The sequence below is a fragment of the Acinonyx jubatus genome, chromosome C1 (genome assembly GCF_027475565.1).
Source record: "Acinonyx jubatus isolate Ajub_Pintada_27869175 chromosome C1, VMU_Ajub_asm_v1.0, whole genome shotgun sequence".
NCBI classification, from domain to species: domain Eukaryota; kingdom Metazoa; phylum Chordata; class Mammalia; order Carnivora; family Felidae; genus Acinonyx; species Acinonyx jubatus.
Window position 1 is genome coordinate 1,674,244 of NC_069381.1, and position 19,628 is coordinate 1,693,871.

Genomic DNA, 19,628 nt, shown 5'->3' on the forward strand with positions numbered 1-19,628 from the left:
CGTAGCTCTGCTCCGAGTCAAAGCGAGCGTCCGACGGGGGCCAGGAACGAGCCCCTGGGACCGTCCGAACAAAGCGGGCTCTCAGTCAAGCTGACGTCCGTGGATTAAGTGGCTGGATGCCTTCGTCTCCAGCCCTGTCCTCACGAAGCGCCAGACTGGGGGCTCCCATGGCCGAAGCGGTATATCTCCCGCTCTTCCAGGGGCCGGGAGTCGGGGGCCGGTGAGTCTGTGGGCAGGTGGCTTCGTTCTGAGGCCGAGACAGTGTCGTCCCAGGCCTGCCCACAGGTCCCCGGGGTCGGCTGGCACCTCCGAGGCATCTAAGCCCACCGCTCCCCATGTGCACCCGTGTCCGGGTGTCCCTGTCACAAGGAATGAGCCCCACCTGAGGAGCTCAGCTTAACCGCTTATCCGCAACGGCCCCATTTCCGAGTGAGGCCACGTTCTGGGTACTGGGGGTCAGGACTCCTGACACGTGAACTTGGGGAGACACGGATCAGCCCACGACAATGGATATCTGCCCACGTCGTCCCACATGACACCATCTTTCCGAGGGGCCCCTGGGGAGAGTCCGGCTTGCCCTAACTTCGGCTCTTGCCACCCCAGGGTGCAGGCACACATCCCTGCCAGTCCGGCCGGCCTCGGCGTCCCCTCTGAAACAGTCGTGGGGTACACACCGTCTGTGCTGGGACTCTGGCCCGCCCTGCCCCCAAACCTGGGTCTGCTGCAGACTGCGGGGGCCCCTGCCCTGTGAATTCTGTGCCCCTCATCTGGCCGGCCAGCAGCTTAAGTGGAATGTGTGATAAACACAGGTGATCACTCCGTTCCTGTGGTTCTCTAAGGTCTGAAAAGTGATGTGGAATAATTTTAGGCCGTCCTGGGGTTGGCAGACGGTGTGCTCGGCAATTCGAGAAGGCAGAGTTTCTAAACGGAAGCATTTGCTTCCATGTTTCTAATTTCTAGAAACATGACCGATGTCAGCCTGCGAGGCCAGGCGACAGCCTCCAGGAGCCATTTCTTCCCACAGGCCGCCCAGACTCGCGGGTCGGGGCCTCAAAGCCATAACCCTGGCGCTGGGTGAGTGAGGAGCCTGGCCCCAGCCTCCCGCCGCCACCGCGAGATCCCGTAGGCAACCTGCTGAGCAGACAGAAAACGTCGCCGTGTGGGTGGCCTGCGAGGGGCATGGGTGAGCAGGTCCCCTGCGCAAGAATGAGGTCACAGCCACGTCGCTGGCCCACGCCAGGCCTTGCCGTGTTGATGGGAGGCAGTCCGGGGAGGGGCCGTGTTGGGGGGCCCTGGGAAAGGGGGCAGGGGCGTCTGGCTCCTATGGGGGTCTGCAGGGCGGGATGGGCCCGACGAATGCCCGGTCAGCTTCCACGTTGGCCCGTTCGCCACCCACCCCACTGTGTTCTGGGCCCTGTGCCTGAGCCCCAGCATTCAGGGTGGGGCCCCTGCCCTCCAGAGGCTTCCCAACACCCCAAGTTTGGTTGTCTTTGACCTGCTCGGTTGGCCGATTGGCCCTTGTATCTGTGTTTTTGTGCCTCTGTGCCTGGTGGCCCAGTGTGCAAGGAAACGCTCAGACGTGGCTCGAGGCCTGTGCCGTTGGTGGCAGAAGCTCCAGGGTTTTTCTGCAGACGGCCCTTCCGGAGGGACCCGGGACACAGGCCTGCAGCCTCCTGGTGGGAGCTCCCACTCTGGTTCAGGGACGAGCTCCCTAGACTTGGGGACAGAGGTTCGCCTGGGCTCAGGGGTGGGGACCCGCCTGGGCTCAGGGAAGGGGACCCGCCTGGGCTCGGGGATGGGGATGCAGCTTGGGCTCGGGGAAGGGGACCCACCTGGGCTCGGGGATGGGGATGCAGCCTGGGCTCAGGGAAGGGGACCGGCCTGGGCTCTGGGAAGGGGACCCGCCTGGGCTCGGGGATGGGGACGCAGCTTGGGCTCGGGGAAGGGGACCCGCCTGGGCTCAGGGATGGGGATGCAGCTTGGGCTCGGGGAAGGGGACCCGCCTGGGCTCAGGGATGGGGATGCAGCCTGGGGTCAGGGAAGGGGACCGGCCTGGGCTCTGGGAAGGGGACCCGCCTGGGCTTGGGGATGGGGACGCAGCCTGGGCTCGGGGAAGGGGACCCGCCTGGGCTCGGGGAAGGGGACCCGCCTGGGCTCGGGGATGGGGACGCAGCCTGGGCTCGGGGAAGGGGACCCGCCTGGGCTCGGGGAAGGGGACCCGCCTGGGCTCTGGGAAGGAGACCCGCCTGGGCTTGGGGATGGGGACGCAGCCTCCTTCCCCTGTGGCCGCACCACTCACTTTACTGAATGTTCAACAAAATGCAAGTTGAGAAGTGCCTTGGAGAAGGGCTTTGAGGGCACGGCAGGGGGTGTCGGATCGGCAGGGTGGAGCCCCCCGTAGCCCCTGGCCCTTCCTGTGTCCGGGTCTGAGGGCTATACTGCAGCCCCACCTTGCTTTCCGTTTGGCTGAAATTCATTAACTGCCAGGAAATCATGGATTTCCAAACCCAGCTCTTGCCACGGCCTTCCGCTTAAGCAGAGAAAATCAAATTGGTGCACGCACCTAACGAGAAACAGCCTCGGAGAGCTCCGCGAGGAAGGCGGGCCGCCGGCTCTCCCGGCGTGGCGGGTGGCAGACATCCCCCGGGGTCCGCGCCAGGTGCCGGGGGCCAGGGGTCTGACTGCGGCGAGCACCCGGGAACACGCTCCGAAGCCGTGTCGGGGCACCTTAGAGAATTCCGGAAAGGAGAATGGGCCCCCAGGTCCACGGCGGGCCGGGCTCACAGGAGCCGCCGGCCGCCTCGCTTCCCTCGCGAGCCCACTTGGTCAGGGACACGGCCCCGGGACGGCACTTCACCGATGGCCGTGGCCTCCTCTGCAAGCGAGAACGGGCTCTGGGAGGGAGGCCCCTGGTGCCCGGCGAGGGCCGGGCCCTGGCCAGAGCCTCCCCGTGGTCAGCAGGAGGCGGGCCGAAGTAGGGGTGGGGCTCAGGCCAACTTCGTGGCCTCTCTGAGTGAACGCAGGTCTCTGTGCCGTGGGACGATCACCAGGCCAGACGTTCTGGGTGGTAACTGTGTCCCCAGGGTGCTCAGAAGTCCGTTGCCTGTGTTAGCTTACCTCCTGCTCTGACCAGCCCTTGTCAGAGCACCCCTGCTGTGCACATGCGGCCCGGATGCCCAGAGACCTCAAGGCCCTTGCCCGAGAACGCACAGCCAGATGCTGTAGAATAAGGCTGAAAACTGTCCTCTAAGCCACCACTCAGTCCGGCCTCCCCGTCAGGAGGACTCCCGAGGACTTAACACCGAGCTGGTGGCAGGTAGCCTGGACTCATTCGGTGCCGGTCTACACTCCACTGGTGCCACCACTGGCCCCAGACGGGAGAAGGCAGGTTCAAGGGTGTTATCAAGAGAAAAGGAAGGAGAAGGCTCTTTCTGAGAGCCAGGGTGAAGGCCTCTGTCCCCGGCCTCCACGCAGCACGAGAAGCTCTTACGTGAGAGGAGTTTCTAAAATGGGCCCCATCCAAGGCCAGCCTGCCAGTCGGCCATCAGTCGAACCGGAGGTGCACAGTTGGGGGGCCCCGGTCCCTGGGGCCGTGGGCCCGTGTGGGCACGCGGCTTTAGGGACAGGCCCCATCTGGAGGCAGGAGGTCGATGGTCACCAGGGTCAGCCAGCGGGGGCGGGTGGGGGGGGACACAGTCTGCCCACCGTGACTGCTGACCGAGGTGGGGAGGGGAACCCGCCTTGTCCCCAGGCCCATCCGCTGCGGGACACGGCACCAGCATCCCACGCGGGAGCACGTGGCTGTCTCCGGCCCCGTGACAGCCACCGTGAACGGAACAGGTGGGAAGATTGTTGAGGCTCGTAAATTAGTTGCTAATGAGGAAGATTAGGAAATTTGCTGAGGCATAAACAATGAGAAGCCCAGAGAAAGAAGATAAATGGGTCCGGAGGTAGTCCCTCCCCACCCCCGCCCGCGTGCTTTCAAACTCTGGGTTAGACCGGACGGAAACACAGATCCGGAGGCCGGGTTAATGGGAAGAAATTGGTTGAAAATGTAGAGACAATTAATCGGATTAATGCGCCAAAGTGGCGAAGGTGGCGTCCAGGAACCCGGGCGAGGGGCCGACGTGACGGGGCCGCCTGCCCCCTGCCCGGCCCGTGCCAAGGGCTCTGCACATGTGCCGTCACTGGTCCCCGCAAGGACCCGGCGGGTGGGCCCGAGGTTCCTCTCCGCAGAGAAGCTCCACAAGCAGGTGTATCGTCCAGCCGACACAGAGCCCGGAGAGCCCCCTGCCGACCCACCCCCTGGGTTCCGGGACCCGCAGCAAAGCGCCTGGGGGAGCTCGAGGTGGCTGCCCGGGGCTCTCCCATCGCCAGAGACCGGCTGTTCTTGTAAGAAGGAGACCCTTCGGGAGCCACGTCCAGCCCAGGGAGTCGCCCGGCCCCACACGCAGCCAGTGCAGGGCACCGTCCCTCGGACACGGGCCTCAGTCGTCCCTAACACCGCTCGCCCCTATCAGCAGAACCTGATTTGGGACCTCAGGAGCGACTGAACTTCGGGACATCCGCTTCTGAGATCTGCCCCGTAGGCCTAGCATTCCAAGTACGTATGGCTAGAAAATATTCTCACAAAGCTGATCAACAGCCAAAGGAAACACCCGTTTATGTAACTGAAGCCGACTCTCCAGCGGCTTTCTTGGGGACATCGGGGCCGGGGCCCAATTGCACGGGGCTCAGAGCCCAGAGCAGTGGCCTGGTGGCAGCTTGGACCAGATTCCGGTCCCCGCTCTGCACACCACCAGATTACTGTCTGGGGCGGGTCGGGGCTTATCTGTGCCTCAGTTTCCTCCTCCGTGTAATGGGGGTAATACGGGGCCGTCGTCCTGGGGTTATTGGCAAGATCATTGGCGGCCAGCGCATCGCTGGTGGTTGCGACCTGGACCAGGAGAGTGACACAGAACCAGACAACGAGGGAAGGAAAACCTCGGGACCCATCGCACCGGGCCCGCCCAGCCCCGTGTCACCGCGCCAGCTCTTGGCGCCCTCTGGCCGGCGTCAGGGTCTTGGGGGGAAGGAAGGGAAGGGACCGGCGTCGGCTCCAGCCCCTGGCGCCTCTCAGAGCAGCTCTCCTCTGGCTCCCGGTCCCGGGCCGGCCGCGCTCCGGTCAGCAGCAAGCTACTGCCTTGTCAGGGTGATTAATAGTGGTGGGGATTGTCGTTAATTCACTGCCTAATGACTGCGGCCGGCGTGCTCCGAGTAATCGGGTGATGTATGTGGGGAGCGCCCACCTCATGGCAGAGGTGAAAATCATTTCGACAAGTCAAATATTGTCACAGGGAGCAAATGGTTCTCCCTGTTAATAAAAATTAATGAATTTCTTTCTTTCTTTCTTTCTTTCTTTCTTTCTTTCTTTCTGTCTGTCTTTTTTTTTTTTTTTTTTTTCTCGCCACTGGCCTGCTAAATGAAACTGCAGACTGGCTGAGCCGGACGATCGTGCGGACTGAGGCACTTTATTTGATGGTTGAAACTAGAAACGCGTCTTTATTAGGGCAAAATGCAGCCAGAGGGCCAGGGTGGCGCCTGCTGGGGGGTGGGGGTCAGTGAGTGGCTCCCCCAGGTCTGCGGGGGCTTTCCTGCGTAGAGAATGGGGACCCCCGTGGCTGATGGCTCGTCCCTCCTGTCTGCAGCCCCACGTCCGGGCAGCGCGGCCATGCAGGGAGGGGGGGCGGTCTTCCCAGCCCCTTGAGAGCCGAGGCTCAAAGAAGGCATCACTGTCCTGTGGGGCCGGTGGCTCGGACCCCCTTCCTAAACCGGGGGGATGGCGTGCTTCCGCAGATCCCATCCCTGCAGTCCCCCATCCCTGCAGCCCCCGCCCCTGGAGCCCCTGCCCCTGGAGCCCCCCACCCATGCTTTGCTGGGGACCAGGGTGGCCCAGGGAGCCGAGGGGGCCTCCAGGGAGGGGAAGGGGGCAGAGGACACGCCCACCCCGGCAGCAGGACGCCCCGCCCCTTCTGGCGGGCCCCAAGGCCACCCCGGGCCCACCAGGACCCTGTGTCTCAGGCCGCCCCAAGGAGACCCGCCTTCTGGGTCGAGGGGCAGGTGCTCTGGAGTGGCTTTCTTCCTCTCCTGATTTTTATTTCAGGGCAACATTTGTTTCCTTGCGGCATGACTTGCTCCGGCCTGTGAATGGCAGCCACAGGCCCAGTTGGTAGGAACTGAGGAGATAAATATGCCTATAAATAGTTTGGTGGCGGTTGTCGGGGCTGTTTGCTCAGCGTTAACCCGTTCCTCCTCCACGGTGGCGCCCGGACGGGGAGGGAAGCAAAGCCGAGAGCAGAAGTGGGGAGGAAGCAGGAGCCGTCCTCTCCCCGCCGCGCACCTGTGGGGCGGCCCCGGGGGCCTGCAGAGCCTCGGCCCCGGGCCCCCAAGTCCTCTGCACCCCGGTGGCCGGCCACCAGCAGGCGCGGCTGGGCCCGCCTCGGCTCGTGCCCTCACCGCGCGCCCCCAGCACCCTGTTTAGGCTTCTGTGTCTGTGGAATGGCGTGTTTGTGCGCGTTGGGAGGGTCCCTTCCCCAGGCCAGTCCCCGTCCCGGGCTAAGCTTGTTCCTGGGCTCCTCCTCCCCTTCCTCCATCTGGGGTGTCCTGGAGTCCCCAGTGCCCTCGGGCCTGGACCCCAGCGCCCCGGCAGAGGGTGGGAAGAGCCCAGGCAGCCTCCAGAGGAGGGAGCAGCCATGAGGTCCGGCTGCCAGCACAGCACCCAGAGCCTGGCATGCAGGGGCGAGGACGGCTCAGTGACGACTGCGGGCCATGCTGGTCGCTGGTGCAGCCTGTGTTTGCTGGCAGGCCCCGGAGGTAGGGGCTGTGTCCCCATGTGCAGGTGCACCGTCACTTAGAATCCCCGGACAGGCTGGGTCTGGGTGGGAGACGGACGGAGAGCCTGCCCTGTTTGTAGGTCCCGAGCGAGAATCAGCTGGGGTGAGGAGGCAGAGGGCGCGGGGCCGGCCGGGGGCGCTGTTGATGGAACCCCGTTTCACTTTGGTGGGATAGCCTGTGAGCCCCTCTTCCCCGGGGGCTCTGCTCGTGCCACAGTGGACTGTGATCTCAGACACCTGCCCACCCACACGCACGGCAGCCTTCTCCACCAGAGCCCCGGTGCCCAGCGGCACACGGGTGGAGACACAGACGTGGTCCGGCCACACCGTGGAGGGTGACTCTGCCTTAAAAACGGTGGCACCCTGACGCAACATTGAAGGTGCCTCGAGCTCGTGAAATCATCCAGAATCCAAAGGGCGGATCGTATAGGACTCCACTCGGAGGAGGTCCCTAAAGAATCAGATTCAGGGACAGAAAGGGGAAGGGGGGACCCCAGGACCTGGGGCGGGAATGGGGAGGGAGGGTTTCATGGGGACAGAGTCTTGGTTTGGGAAGATGAGAGAGGGTCCAGAGAGGGATGGCGGGGGTGGTGGCACAGCAGTGGGGGCGCACTTACGCCCCTGAACTGTGCACTTGAAATGGTTAAAATGGTGATGTGTCTTTTACCACAATTTTTAAAAAGCACACTCTTTTGTTGCCAGATGTCAGGTTACATATGGAGCTGGTGTCTGGGGCCAACCTCCCTTGATATTTGGGGGGGTCTTGTCGGCCGGGGACCCCCCCCCCCACCGGCATATTAACAATGCAGACGTGAGGGTTCTGGGGGAACGCCCCTGCTCGGCCGCCAGCTCACACAGTGCTTAGCACGGGGGCCAGGGAGAGTCGGCTGTGATTTAGAAGAAAAACAGACAGATTTGAGCAATCCATGGTCTACCTCGCTGCCCCCAGGGCTCGGGGAAGTGGTATATTAACCAAGGAATAAAGGAGAGGAAGAAAAAAGGCCAAATCACATCTCCCTGAAACAAAGAGGCTTTTTACCAGGAACAAGCCTTGATAAAAATTACAGTGGCATCGCAAGCCATTCAGCGCCTGCCCGGGGCGGTGGAGGCAGTGAGGAAATAGGGGTATGGGGCTTGAAATAGGAACACTGCCGTCCCTGGAGCTTTGCACGGATAAATAATCGTCTTAGAATAATGCACTCGCTTTAAGCAGGGGCCAGGTGGTCCGGGCTGCTGGGCAGAGCCCCCCGCGGCCCTGTGTCAGCTCGGCTGGACAAGGGACTCGGGGGCTAAGGAGGAGCGTCCAGGGCCATGGGCTCCTGGGGCCCTGTCTCAGCAGGCAGCCCCTGGGCACCCAGGCCTGTCTGCGGCGGGAGCTGAGGAGGGCGGGGGCCCCGGGGCAGGGGCAGGTGGTATGGGCTGTGAAGCAGGCCCAGGGCCCTGTCTGCTGCTGTGTGTGGTGGGGCGGGAGGGCAGGAGGAACCCCTCTGACCCCCCTTCTGGATTCACAGGCCGGCCCCCCGGGAGGCACAGCTGACCCTGAGCAGTCTGGAGGCCGGTTCGTAGGATGTCCAGTCTCCCAGGCTCGGGGCTGTTGCTCAAGCTCCCCGCTCTGGCAAAGGAGCTCAGCTGGGCCCTGCATCCTCTAGAGCATCGGTTTCTTTATCTGCGAAATGGGCAGGCTGAACCGCTTCATGGAACCATGGCAGAGGAAGGACAGAGGGAGTCTGGGAGGGGCGACGGCGGTCCCCAGGCCACCCCCCCGGAATGCTGTGACGGAGTACCGCAAACGGGGGGTGGCTGAAAACCACAGAAGTTGATTTGCTCGTGTTCTGGGGGCCTCTGGGATCATGTGGCCATGTCCCCCCCCCCGCCCCCGTGTGTCTCCCTGTGTCTCCTCTTCTGAGGACACCTGGCACGTTGGACAGGAACTCACCCCAACAACCTCAACTTGACCTGCTGCAAAGACCCTGTCTCCAAATGAGGCGACGTTCACGGGACTGGGGTTGGGACAGAACATATCTGTTTGGGGGACACATTTCAACTCACATAGTCTTGGGAGCTGCCCCATGCTGGGGACATCCTGGGGACTGTCCGGGGTGGGCTGTGGGAGGTGGTGGGGACCGTTCCCGAGCCGGAAGTCCTGGACCTGTGGCTGTGGGCGCCGGACAAGCCGCTGGGCTGTTCTGACCTCACCCCAAAGAGGAGGCAGCCCCGGGGCCTTCCCTGCCTCACCCAGCGCCGGAGGTGAAGGGAGAGCAGGCATGAAGGTCAAGAGGCCGCCATGCCCGCCATGCCTCGGGACTGGGGAGACGAGGGAGGAAGCCCCACCTTTGTGGGGAGGTTTCCCTGCAGGAGCAGCTCGGAGAGGGCGGTGAGCCCAGCGCCGTCACCATCCCAGGCTCTCGCGGACCCTAATGACGATTCTGCGCCATCGGCCCTGCAGCTGGGGCTCGCTGCCCTCCGGTCCCTGTGGGCAAAGTCCCGGGCGTGGGTTTGAGAATATAAGCGACGATTGATTATTATTAATATTTGGCATGTTTGCAGAAACGTCTTTTCTCGGTGCTATTAGTCGGCCGCGGTAATAGCGGCCGCACTACCGCTCTGGGCTGGCGGCTGCGTGGCGAATGCCAATGAGCCGCGGGCCTGAGGCCGCCTGGTCGGGAGGTGGGTCCCCGGGCGGCGGCGGCTCCTGGCGGGGGCGGTCCTGGAGGCGAGCCCCCGCGTTTGCTGTGGTCCAGGAAAGCGCAAGAACCTGGGGAGGCAGAACCCCCGACTCCCACTTCCCTCTCTGGCAAACCGTTTCCAGGAGCAGGTCTGCAGTTCCAAGACCCCTTCCACCGATGAGGGGGCTTCTCCTCGAATGGCCGCACCCCACAGAAATCCTCCGAGAAACAGACACATCTCATTTCCCAAGGTGGGGAGGCTTCCGTAGACCCAGCCTGACTGAGTGTGCGTCTCCTTCTCCCGGCGATGTGACAGCTCATGTGGACTTCCAGGCTCTGAAGCAGGGGGAGCTTTGGGGGGGTCTCGAGGGGCCCCGTGAGGAGTACTCCTCCCTGCTTGGTTGGAGAAGTCAGGGTCAGAAGATAAGAACTAAATTCCCACCTTATTTCTCCACAAAGAGCTCGGTGAGAGGGCAGGGCAGGCTCGGGCTGAGCCCCAGAATCACAGAATGCTCACTTCACCCCTGGAATGCTGGGCCAGGCGGGTGGGTGGAGGGAAGGCAGTCCTGAAGGAGCAGTAGAGAAACTGACCCCCTTCCCAAGGTGGGGGCTGTGTGGAGCAAACCCAGGTATTCATCCCAGATTAACTAATCAGAGTTAAGAGGGAGAAGAGCCATGGAGTCGTGTTAATGGGACTCATCCTCAGGGAAAGAAGCAGTGACACTCCTGCCTTCTACCTTTACTGTTAAGAATTGCCCTCAAGATTGTCCTCACATCCATCCATCCATCCATCCATCCACCCATCCATCCACCATTCATCAATCCTTCCTTCCTTTTCCCTTCCTTCCTTCCTTCTTTCCTTCCTTCCTTCCTTCCTTCCTTCCATCCATCCACCCATCCATCCTTCTATCCATCCATCCATCCATCCATCCACCATTCATCTGTCCATCCTTCTATCCATCCATCCATCCAACCATCCATCCATCCTTCCATCCATCTGTCCATCCTTCTATCCATCCATCTGTCCATCAATCCATCCACCCATCCATCCACCATTCATCAATCCTTCCTTCCTTTTCCCTTCCTTCCTTCCTTCCTTCCATCCATCCACCATTCATCCACCATTCATCCATCCTTCCTTCCATCCATCCATCCATCCATCCATCCTTCCATCCATCCTTCCATCCTTCTATCCATCCATCCATCCTCCCATCCATCCACCATTCATCTGTCCATCCTTCCATCCATCCATCCATCCCTCCCTCCCTCCATCCATCCATCCATCCACCCACCATTCATCCACCATCCATCCATCCTTCCATCCATCTGTCCATCCTTCTATCCATCCATCCATCCTTCCTTCCATCCATCCATCCATCCATCCTTCCATTCATCTACACATTGACTCATCACCCTCCCATCCATCCATCTGCCCAGTCATCTTTCTACCTACCCATTCATTCATACATCCATCCATCCATCTTTTCATCCACTCACCCACCCACCTATTCCTCCACCAAGTTATTCATTCACTTCTTGTATGTCTTCCATGGGGCATGAGGGAGGCCATCACTAAATGTTGGGACACTTTTTTAGGTGTGTTCTCACTGTAGCTGGAAACTTGTGGCATCTGAGAGCTTTAGAATCAGGACTGGGCAACCCCCCCCCGCTGGGCCCTGGCTGCCACTGTGGCCATGGGCAAGTGGGTATTCGCTGAACTTCCCTGACTTGATATACAAAGTGGGGGACGTCTCAATTCTGCCTCCCCTGAATCAAGGGTAGTGCTGGCTGCATGCTCCCTGGGCCCCATCAGCACCAAGCAGCCTGTGAAACCCCAGGGCCAAGCTGCCTTTGGTGCCCACGGGTGCCCACGGGTGCCCACGGGTGCCCACAGCCTGCAGAACCAAGGAGAAGACAATGCTGTGAGCAGGCCCGCCTGTAGTTCCCCAGTTGCTTCCAAAGCCCCGGCTGAGTGGCTCTAGAATTGAACGGTGTGCTTGTCCACGGTCTCAGGGCTGTGATGGGGACATTCTGCTTTCCACACTGCCAACCCTCACATTCTGTACATAAGCTGCCCCGAACTGAGCTGATACCTGTAAATGCCGCTTCTGGGGAGGCCCGCTGAGGTGTCTCTCTACCCAGGGCACAGAAAGCTGGCCTTGGCTTTGGGAGCTGTGCCCTGTGCTCCTCCAGGCTCTCCCTGGCAGACACCGTGGTCTGGGGCCATTGCTAGTGGCTGCCGTGATGGCGACTTCTGGCCCAGGGCCCACACCGACCCCGGGGAGGGACACACTTCCCAGAGGCCTGCGGTCCACCCGTGGGGGCCTCCACGTGCGACCCCGTGTAGACCACCCCCCCCCCACCAGCAGTGCTCAGAAGAGAGGGGCACTTAGAGGTACGGTGGCAGTGCTGAACTCCGTCACCTGGCGGAGACCCCGTTGATGACAGCAGGCAGCTGGGGGCCCAGAGCTGCGGGCAGGACAAGGGGAGCCCTCAGCACCGTCCTTGGAAGTCTCTCTTGCGCTCGGGCCCGGGGGACGCGGGCGGCTTCTTTGCCATCTCCTCGGTAAGTGCCTCCAGCCGAGGAGCACAGACACCATTTCCCTTCTCGGGACCCAACGGGGTGACCGTAGCTCGAACAACCGTGCCAGGTTTCAGGGCTTGTTGGAAGCAGGTCAGAGCTGAGTGGGTCGGGGCCGTGTGGACAGGCGCTGGTCCGGATTTCCAGGGTGACCTTCCGGATGTTTTAAGGACACGCGGCTCCTTCCGTGTTAGACCCCGTCTGCCCGACGTGCGCTCCACCGTTTCAGCCCGTCTGGCGTGGGCTGGCCCCTGACTTGGGGAAGCCACGGCAGGGGTGCCCACGGACCCCCCTCGCCCACCCCGTTTCAGCCTGGGCGGGTCTGGAGGGGGGTCGGGGGACTGCTGGGGCTGTTGGCTTAGGGACTCCAATCTGAGAGAGGGGCAGGACGCCCCCAAAGCATCCAGCAGCTGGGTTCACCTGGCCTGGCTGGGCCACCCATCACCAGGAGCCTCCAGGGTTTGTCCAGGGTCACTGCTCTGTGTGGGCGCTCAGAGGGCCCGTCCCCTGCCGCTCAACAGCTGGCCTTCTGGGCCGGTGTGGTCCTCCCCTGCAGGGCGCTTGGGGCCGCTGGTGGGCACGACTTCCTTCTCTGGGCGCCGTTCCCTGAGCACCTCGGCCTGACCCACAGCGGGATGCCATCCGTGTGGGCTTGCCTGCGGTGACATTTAGGTCCTGCCCTCGCTCCTGAGTCCACCTGGGGTTCCCCAGACCGGGGACGACCGTCAGATTGGCTTCCAGCTCAGTGCAGTTTACTGTGACTCTGATTCTTTTGACTCAAGAAGCGTCCTTGTGTCTGTTAAGCGGCTGTGCCAGCAGGGCACCAGGAGTGCCCACAAGAAACCGCGGCCTCTCTGACGGGGCGGCCATGGATCTCTGGGTTCGGAGGCGGAGTGCCCCCGGCCCAGAGCCGCTGCGGTGCCCCGCGGGGGCCAAGAGCCCTCACTGCACCTTGTCCGACTGGGGAGGATGTCTGTCACAATGTTCAGCCCCAGGTGTGTCCCCAAGAGCTTTGGGGAGCCGGCCGGGCCCGGGCCTGGAGCATCGTTGTCACCTGCTCAGGGACAGGTGGGTCCGGAGGACAGGAGGGGCAGCCCAGGCCAGGCTGCTGGGGGTCCTCTGAGGACGAACATGGGAGGTGTCCTTGAGCTTTGAGCTTTGAGGGCTGAGGCCAGCAACAGGGCCTCTTGGGGCTTGGTTCTGTGGGGTGACAGGGACGGTTTCCTCCGTGGGCTCTGTGGGCCCCACGAGGCGGCTGCAGCCGGCAAGCCGGACCCCGGGGCATCCAGGAAGCAGGTGCGCCACCCCCCCCCCCCCCCACTCAGGGCCAGGCCGTGGTCAGCCTGCGTGTCCCCACTGGGCAGGGCTGTCCACCCCCAGGTCTGTGGGGCCGGGGTCCGCACACCGAGGTCCTGTCCTGAGCAGCTCAGCTCCTGGGGGCCGTGGCAACTCCTCCCCTCCTCTCCCCATGGTCCTTTCTCCCCCCCAGTTCCAGACATTGGTGCCCCCTCGAGAGTCATCATCAAATCAGCTGAGGACACTTTGGTTTTGACCGCAGACCCCGAGGTGATCGGCCCTCGCTGGGCGGGGTCCACAGATCTAGCTGCCGGTCCCCTGAGGCTGGGCCCGCCCCAGACCAGTGGGGATGGTGTTTACAGATGTTTCCCCATCTGTAAAGTGGGCAGCTCAGCAGCGAGAAGGTGGTGCCCGTGAGGGGGCTGCGCCCCTCCTCCCACCGCGTATGGGGCCGACGAGGGTGGCCTTCGGGGCACTGACCTCTCCATGCCCTGCCTGTGTTCCTGCATCCGTGCTGCCGGGTGTGGGCCTTTCTCGGGACAGCCGCTGGCCTCCCCACTCCCCCGGGGCCCCTCCCGAGATGCAGCAGAATTTCGGGGTTCAAGGAGTCCAGCGGGGAGCTTCCCAGGAAAGCTTCAGACTTGGGGTGAATCCAATGACCTCCTCGAGGCCCCATGCACCACCCGGTCCACCACCCCCCGGGGGCCTCCTGAAGGTGGGGTCCACGTTCCCGACCCGAACTACAATGGCAACAGCACACGGGGTTTCTAAGAATTAGTATTTTCAGATCACCGTGGCATCTTGTGATGACGCCCAGTCTTCTGACGAACGCATGATGTTGGGACTGTCTTAACTCGGGGAAACAGGCTCACAGACGTCCCGTCGGGCTGCGGGCTCCCACCGGACCTGCCCCTGAGAACTTGTCGGGGGCACCAGGGCAGGAAGCTGCCAGACCCGAAGGAGAGAAGGGGCAGAGTTCAGGGGCTCAGTCACAGGGCCAGGCGCTGGGCGCCTCGCCGGCCTCCCCGTCCCAGCCCTGCCCCAACGTCGGCACCAAGTGTAACCCAGAAGGTGTACCCAGGTCCCGGCGGATCGGCACAACCTTTTGTGCCGACGGGCAGGTGGGACGCGGCGGGAACTCGGGGGGCGAGGTCCACACCTCCCGGCTCCCGCCTGCGTCACGGGGACCCTCCCTGGCGGTTTCACTCACGGGCTGCCTGCCGGTCCGTCCATGTGTGCCCTCGTGAGAAAGGGGTCCCCTGGCATTTCGCGAGTTTACTGGGGACACAGCTGTCACCCTCAGAGGCTGGTTTTGTTGTTTTAAAGCATCACCTCCCTGCCCCCCCCTGCACCCGGCGCCAAAGCATCTGTGACAGGAGAGAACAGTTAAATGTGCTCTCGCGTAAACCGCCAGAGCCGAGGGAAGGACCCGGGATGTGCACGCAGGTGGGACACAGAACGGCCGTTTTCTGGAGGAGGGGCTCTTTTAACAGAGATTTTAATTGAAATAATGTGCATTCACACACAGCTGTAAGAATAAACACACAGAAGGGGCACCTGGGGGCTCCGTCGGTTGAGCGTCCCGCTTCGGCTGAGGTCACGATCTCACGGTCCGTGAGTTCGAGCCCCACGTCAGGCTCTGTGCCGACAGCTCAGAGCCTGGAGCCTGCTTCAGATTCTGTGTCTCCCTCTCTCTCTGCCCCTCCCCTGCTCACGCTCTGTCTCTCTCTCTCAAAAATAAACATTAACAATTTTTTTTAAAAAAGAGTAAACACACAGAAATGCCGGGTACCCTTTGCCCTGTGACCCCCCAGGGGTACCTCTGTAGCACGACACCCACAGGGACGTGATGTAGGATGCGGACACAGCACACCTCCCCAGGCGCGGGGTCTGACCCGGGCCCCCCCCCCAGCGTTTAGCTCTAACCCCGGGGAGGTCCGCGGACGCAGCACCACAGCCGGGATACAGGCCCACGGCCGCCCCAGCCCCTAAGGACGCCTCGCCTGGTCCTCTGCTGACCCTCGGCCGCCCTCTCCCCCCGTGAGCGCCCATTTTTAGCGGGCCCTGGGGCCACCCCCAGTGTGAAGTCCGCCCCTCTCCAGGAGCCCGTCTTCCTCCTCCTCGACCCCACAGTTTCCAGGAGCAAAAGCATACAAGTGGCAGAAGCAGCCCTCCTCCCTCGCTGGGCCTCCCTGCGCCGAAGGAGCCCGCGTGGCGGCGGGGTGGGCCTGCAGGGGTGCGGGGACGCGGGGAGGGAGCTCCAGGGAGGTGGTGTGAGCACGCGTCCCCATGGGCTGGCGCGGCCACCTCAGGTGTCCAGAGGCAGAAACCTCTGGGACAAAGAAACCGTGTTGCGGAGGGCAGCGAGCCCGGCGGGGGAGAGCTGGTCCTGGATGGCGGGCGGGCAGGGTTCCCCATAGTCCCTCACGGGGCCCGCTGGCAGTGGGCAGTGTCATCGTTCCCCAGAGGACAACGACGTCGCAGGCCAGCATCAGGATGTCCTTCGGGACCACCATGGGGGCCGCCCGAGTACCATGCCTCAGCCTTGAAGGACAGAGGGCAAGGTGGCCCTGGTACCTCAGTCCCCCAGCCACAGGCAGAGGCTCCCACCCGGGGCACAGAGGCTCCCACGGGGTAGGGGGGTGCTGAGGACCTGGTGACTCCCAGCTGGTGTGGTCCAGACCTGGGGAGCGGCTAGGTTTCACTTCTCTGACCCGTTTGATGAGACCGAATGTCCATCGTGCGTGCATAGAGCAGCACGTGACTGGCCTCCAAACGGGGTTTCGGCATGAAGTTCATTCACCAAGAGCTCAGTGACCCGGCTGGGACCCTGGCCTGGTGCAGGTGCCCGGGGGGCCAAGGCTCAGGATGACTCCGCTGGCTCACTGGCTCCAGGCTCCTGCCCCTCCCCTCCCTTCCCCTCCCCTCCCCGCTTTTATTATTTGGGTAGGTCTCCCAAAAGAATTTTTAGGAGTGATGGACTCTGTCGTGAACCCTTAGCCTGAAATTACCGCAAAACCCAAATAAAGGACCTTGGCTCTCCCGACAAGTAAACAACACACATTGCACAGCCTATATTTCCAAAGTCATAAAAAGCTCATGTTCTTGGCTCTACATCCTGACTTTCGAGAGAGGGCTGGCTGGAATGTGCTGGCCGTCCTGCGGGCCTAGGTGGCAGAGGCCGGGGGCAAAACGCCTCCCCGTCCCTGGAAATGCCCACCCTGCCCAGGGCAGAGGGCTGAGGAAGGATGCTCTTTTGGTCCAGCCTCTCCTGGTGCTGGTTTGCTCGGGGACCCTGGGGAGCTGGGCAGTTGGTGCTGGTCCTCCCGGAAGGCTCTCTCTCTCTCTCAGCTTGCTGCTTTCTCCAGGGCCTGGGGCTGTTTGCTGCCCCTCATTTTCTCCGAATGTCTCCTGTGCGCTGATGAGGTCCCCTCACCCCACCTGTGAAAGGAGAGCTCTCTCTCTCTCTCTCTCTCCCCCCCAACAGCGGGGGCCGCGGCTCGGAGACCTGGCTTCTCCTGGAAGCTTCAGGCAATCACTTAACCCCTGTGCCCGCCGGGGGGTGGGAGGCCAGCCATGTGCTGCCTGCCTTTAATCAGCAGGAAACACCACCTTTCTCTCCTAAACTGTTTGCTCGGCCAGTAAATTAAACATGCCTTTAAAGCCCTGATTTCCCTCCAGTAGGTGAGGAGTTTTGGGAAGTAGAATTCAAACAGGAAAAAATAAAAAAAATAAAGAAATAAAAAAAACCAACGCCGAATGAGAGCCCTGAGCTGAATATGCACAGGATGGGGACCCCTCCCCACTTTCTGCGCTGGCAAAGCCGCGGCACCCCGAGGCTGGGGAAGCACGCAGGGGTGCGGGGGGGGGGGGAGCTCCCAACCTGGTTTTGTTTGTGAGCCCCGCACAGTTACCAGTCCCAGATAATGAGGCGGCTTGTTAATTACCCCCCCTTGTAATTTACCTTTCTGTGGGGCCCAGTCCCGCGCGAAGGTTTGTGGGAGTGTTCTTTCAAACCTAAGACTTGGATCTTCCCGGTGGAGGGAGCCGTAGCTGCGGGTCTGTTGCGTTTTTGAAAGGAGCCTACGAGTCGATCAGAACAACCATTGGCCACTTAAAACGGAATAATTACTTTTGTGAATGCTGCTAAATTAAATAAGTATTAGCCCCATGATTTTTTTTTTTTTTTTTTTTTTTTTTGTCTTATCAAGACTTTGGTTTCTTGTGAAAGAAAACATTTTCTTACTTCTCGGGCGGATCTGTTTGCAACCAGTGTGAGGACCCTGAGGTCCCCGTTCCCGTCCCTGTCCCCCCCACCCCCACCCCTCAGGGGACTCTTGCTCCAGCAGCCACGGGGAGGGGGGGGGCTGGAGCAGGGAGGGGCGTCGAGACAGAAGCAGCCAGGTCGGAGGTCAGCGGCGCCCTCACCCCTCCAGCCCTCCTCTGGCTCCCCATGCCGCGCGGCATGCGCACAAATCCCCCTCCTGAGTGTGAACGGTCCCTTTGGCACATTCACAAAGGTGTGCGACCACCTCCTCCCTCTCGGTCCAGGACGTTTTCTTCCCCCAGAGGAGCCCCCGTGCCCATTATTCAGCCCCTCCTGGCCCTCCTCCCTCCCGGCCCCCAGCAACCACTATTATGAGCTCTGTCTCTATGGATTTGCCTTTTCCAGATGCTTCCACAAGCAGATCGTGTGGGTCGCACCCTGTTTCCTCTGTGCCTGGCCCCCTTGGCCGAGCAGCACGTCTGCTGGGTGGGGGGTCAGCCTTTGTTCCTCTTGTGTCTGAGTAATATTCCGCTGCGTGGATGGACAGTCCGTTTGTCTGTCTGAGGACGGACACGGGGTGTTTTGTGCCCTTGGGGACTCCGCATAAGCTGCCGTGGCCACCCAGCTGTCTGGGTCCCCCTTTCCCGTTCTATGAGCAGAGCCGCTGTCCTGGCTGACCCCACTCCTCCCTTGGCCCGCTTCTCACCGTCTCTTCCGTGCTTCAGGCCTGCTGTCTGTCCAGGTGGCAAAATCTTGGCCCCAACCCTCTCTTAGGGTGGACCCCCAGAGAGGCCTGCACCAGACAGGCGGACCCCGTGACCTGCAGCCCCGAGACCTGCAGCAAACCTCTGTCTTAACTTGGCCCCAAGGTCACCGGGCTCTCACGAACCCCATCCCCAGGGCCCCCAGCCCCACCAAGGTGCTGCCCAGGTGTCGGGGCAAATCTCATATAATCCAAATCCCAGGAACCCTAGACATGTCTCCGACCCCTAATTTCCAAGGCTACACGGCAACCAGAATGGTCCGGAAGGAATCGTTCACTCCCGGCCCTGAGTAGGGTGCCCCCTGTGACGGCTTTCCCCACTGCTCCCAAACTCGTGGAGCGTGGGCAGCTCCTTGCCTCGCTTTCCCAAAGCAGAAGGGGCAGACGTGTCCTCTGGTGGCGGCGTGGGGCCGCGGGGAAACGCACACCTCTGCTGTGCTGTGTGGTTCCGAACCCCGGTTCCCAAAGGAGCCCCGCAGAGCCGCGTCCCCGGAGGGAGGGCCGCTTTGTGCCGGGCGGGGCAGAGCGGACGCGTCCTGGGCAGGGGGTGGCGACGGCGTCTCAGAGCCTGCGGCCCCCATCCTGTCCTGTGTCCCGGGGGCCCCCTGAGGGTCCCGCACGGGGAGGGTGTGCCACACAGCCTGACGCTGCATTGTCTCCTTCAGGTGACGGCGACATTGTAAATAACATGCACGAGCCTGACCCAGACCTGCTGGCTGGCGAGAGCGCGGAGTACGAGACCGAGGACAGCGTCGTGTCCCCCACCCCCATGGGGCCGCCGTCCCCCTTCCCCACCAGCGAGGACTTCACCCCCAAGGAGGGCTCGCCGTACGAGGCCCCCGTCTACATTCCTGAGGACATTCCCATCCCGCCAGACTTTGAGCTCCGAGAGTCCTCTATCCCAGGGGCCGGCCTGGGGGTCTGGGCCAAGAAGAGGATGGAAATCGGGGAGAGGTTTGGCCCGTACATGGTGGCACCGCGGGCCACGTTGAAGGAGGCCGACTTTGGATGGGAGGTGAGCATTCCCGTGTGAGCGTGATTGATCACGGCCATTTATCTTGTGTTCCATCTATTTATAAAGCCGGGCTGAGCAGCGCTGCCCGAGGCGGGAGGCTCGGCCGGAGAGAGCGCTCGAATGTCACATTTCCCAGGCTTATTTGGTCCTGCAGCTCGCATGACGCGA

The 19,628-nt window shown here is 62.2% G+C and overlaps 1 protein-coding gene across 10 annotated transcripts in view; it reads left to right on the forward strand.

The window, feature by feature from the left end:
- Positions 1 to 19,628, forward strand: part of PRDM16 (PR/SET domain 16) — a 313,927-nt gene that overhangs the window by 81,975 nt on the left and 212,324 nt on the right. For 8 of the 10 annotated variants that reach the window (XM_027060654.2, XM_027060655.2, XM_027060658.2 and 5 more), the window contains exon 2: positions 19,111 to 19,460. The exons of the other annotated variants lie outside the window; for them this stretch is intronic. In XM_027060654.2, the coding sequence (XP_026916455.1) occupies positions 19,111 to 19,460 (350 nt within the window). The remainder of the gene's footprint in view (positions 1 to 19,110; positions 19,461 to 19,628) is intronic. 10 annotated transcript variants of the gene reach the window in all.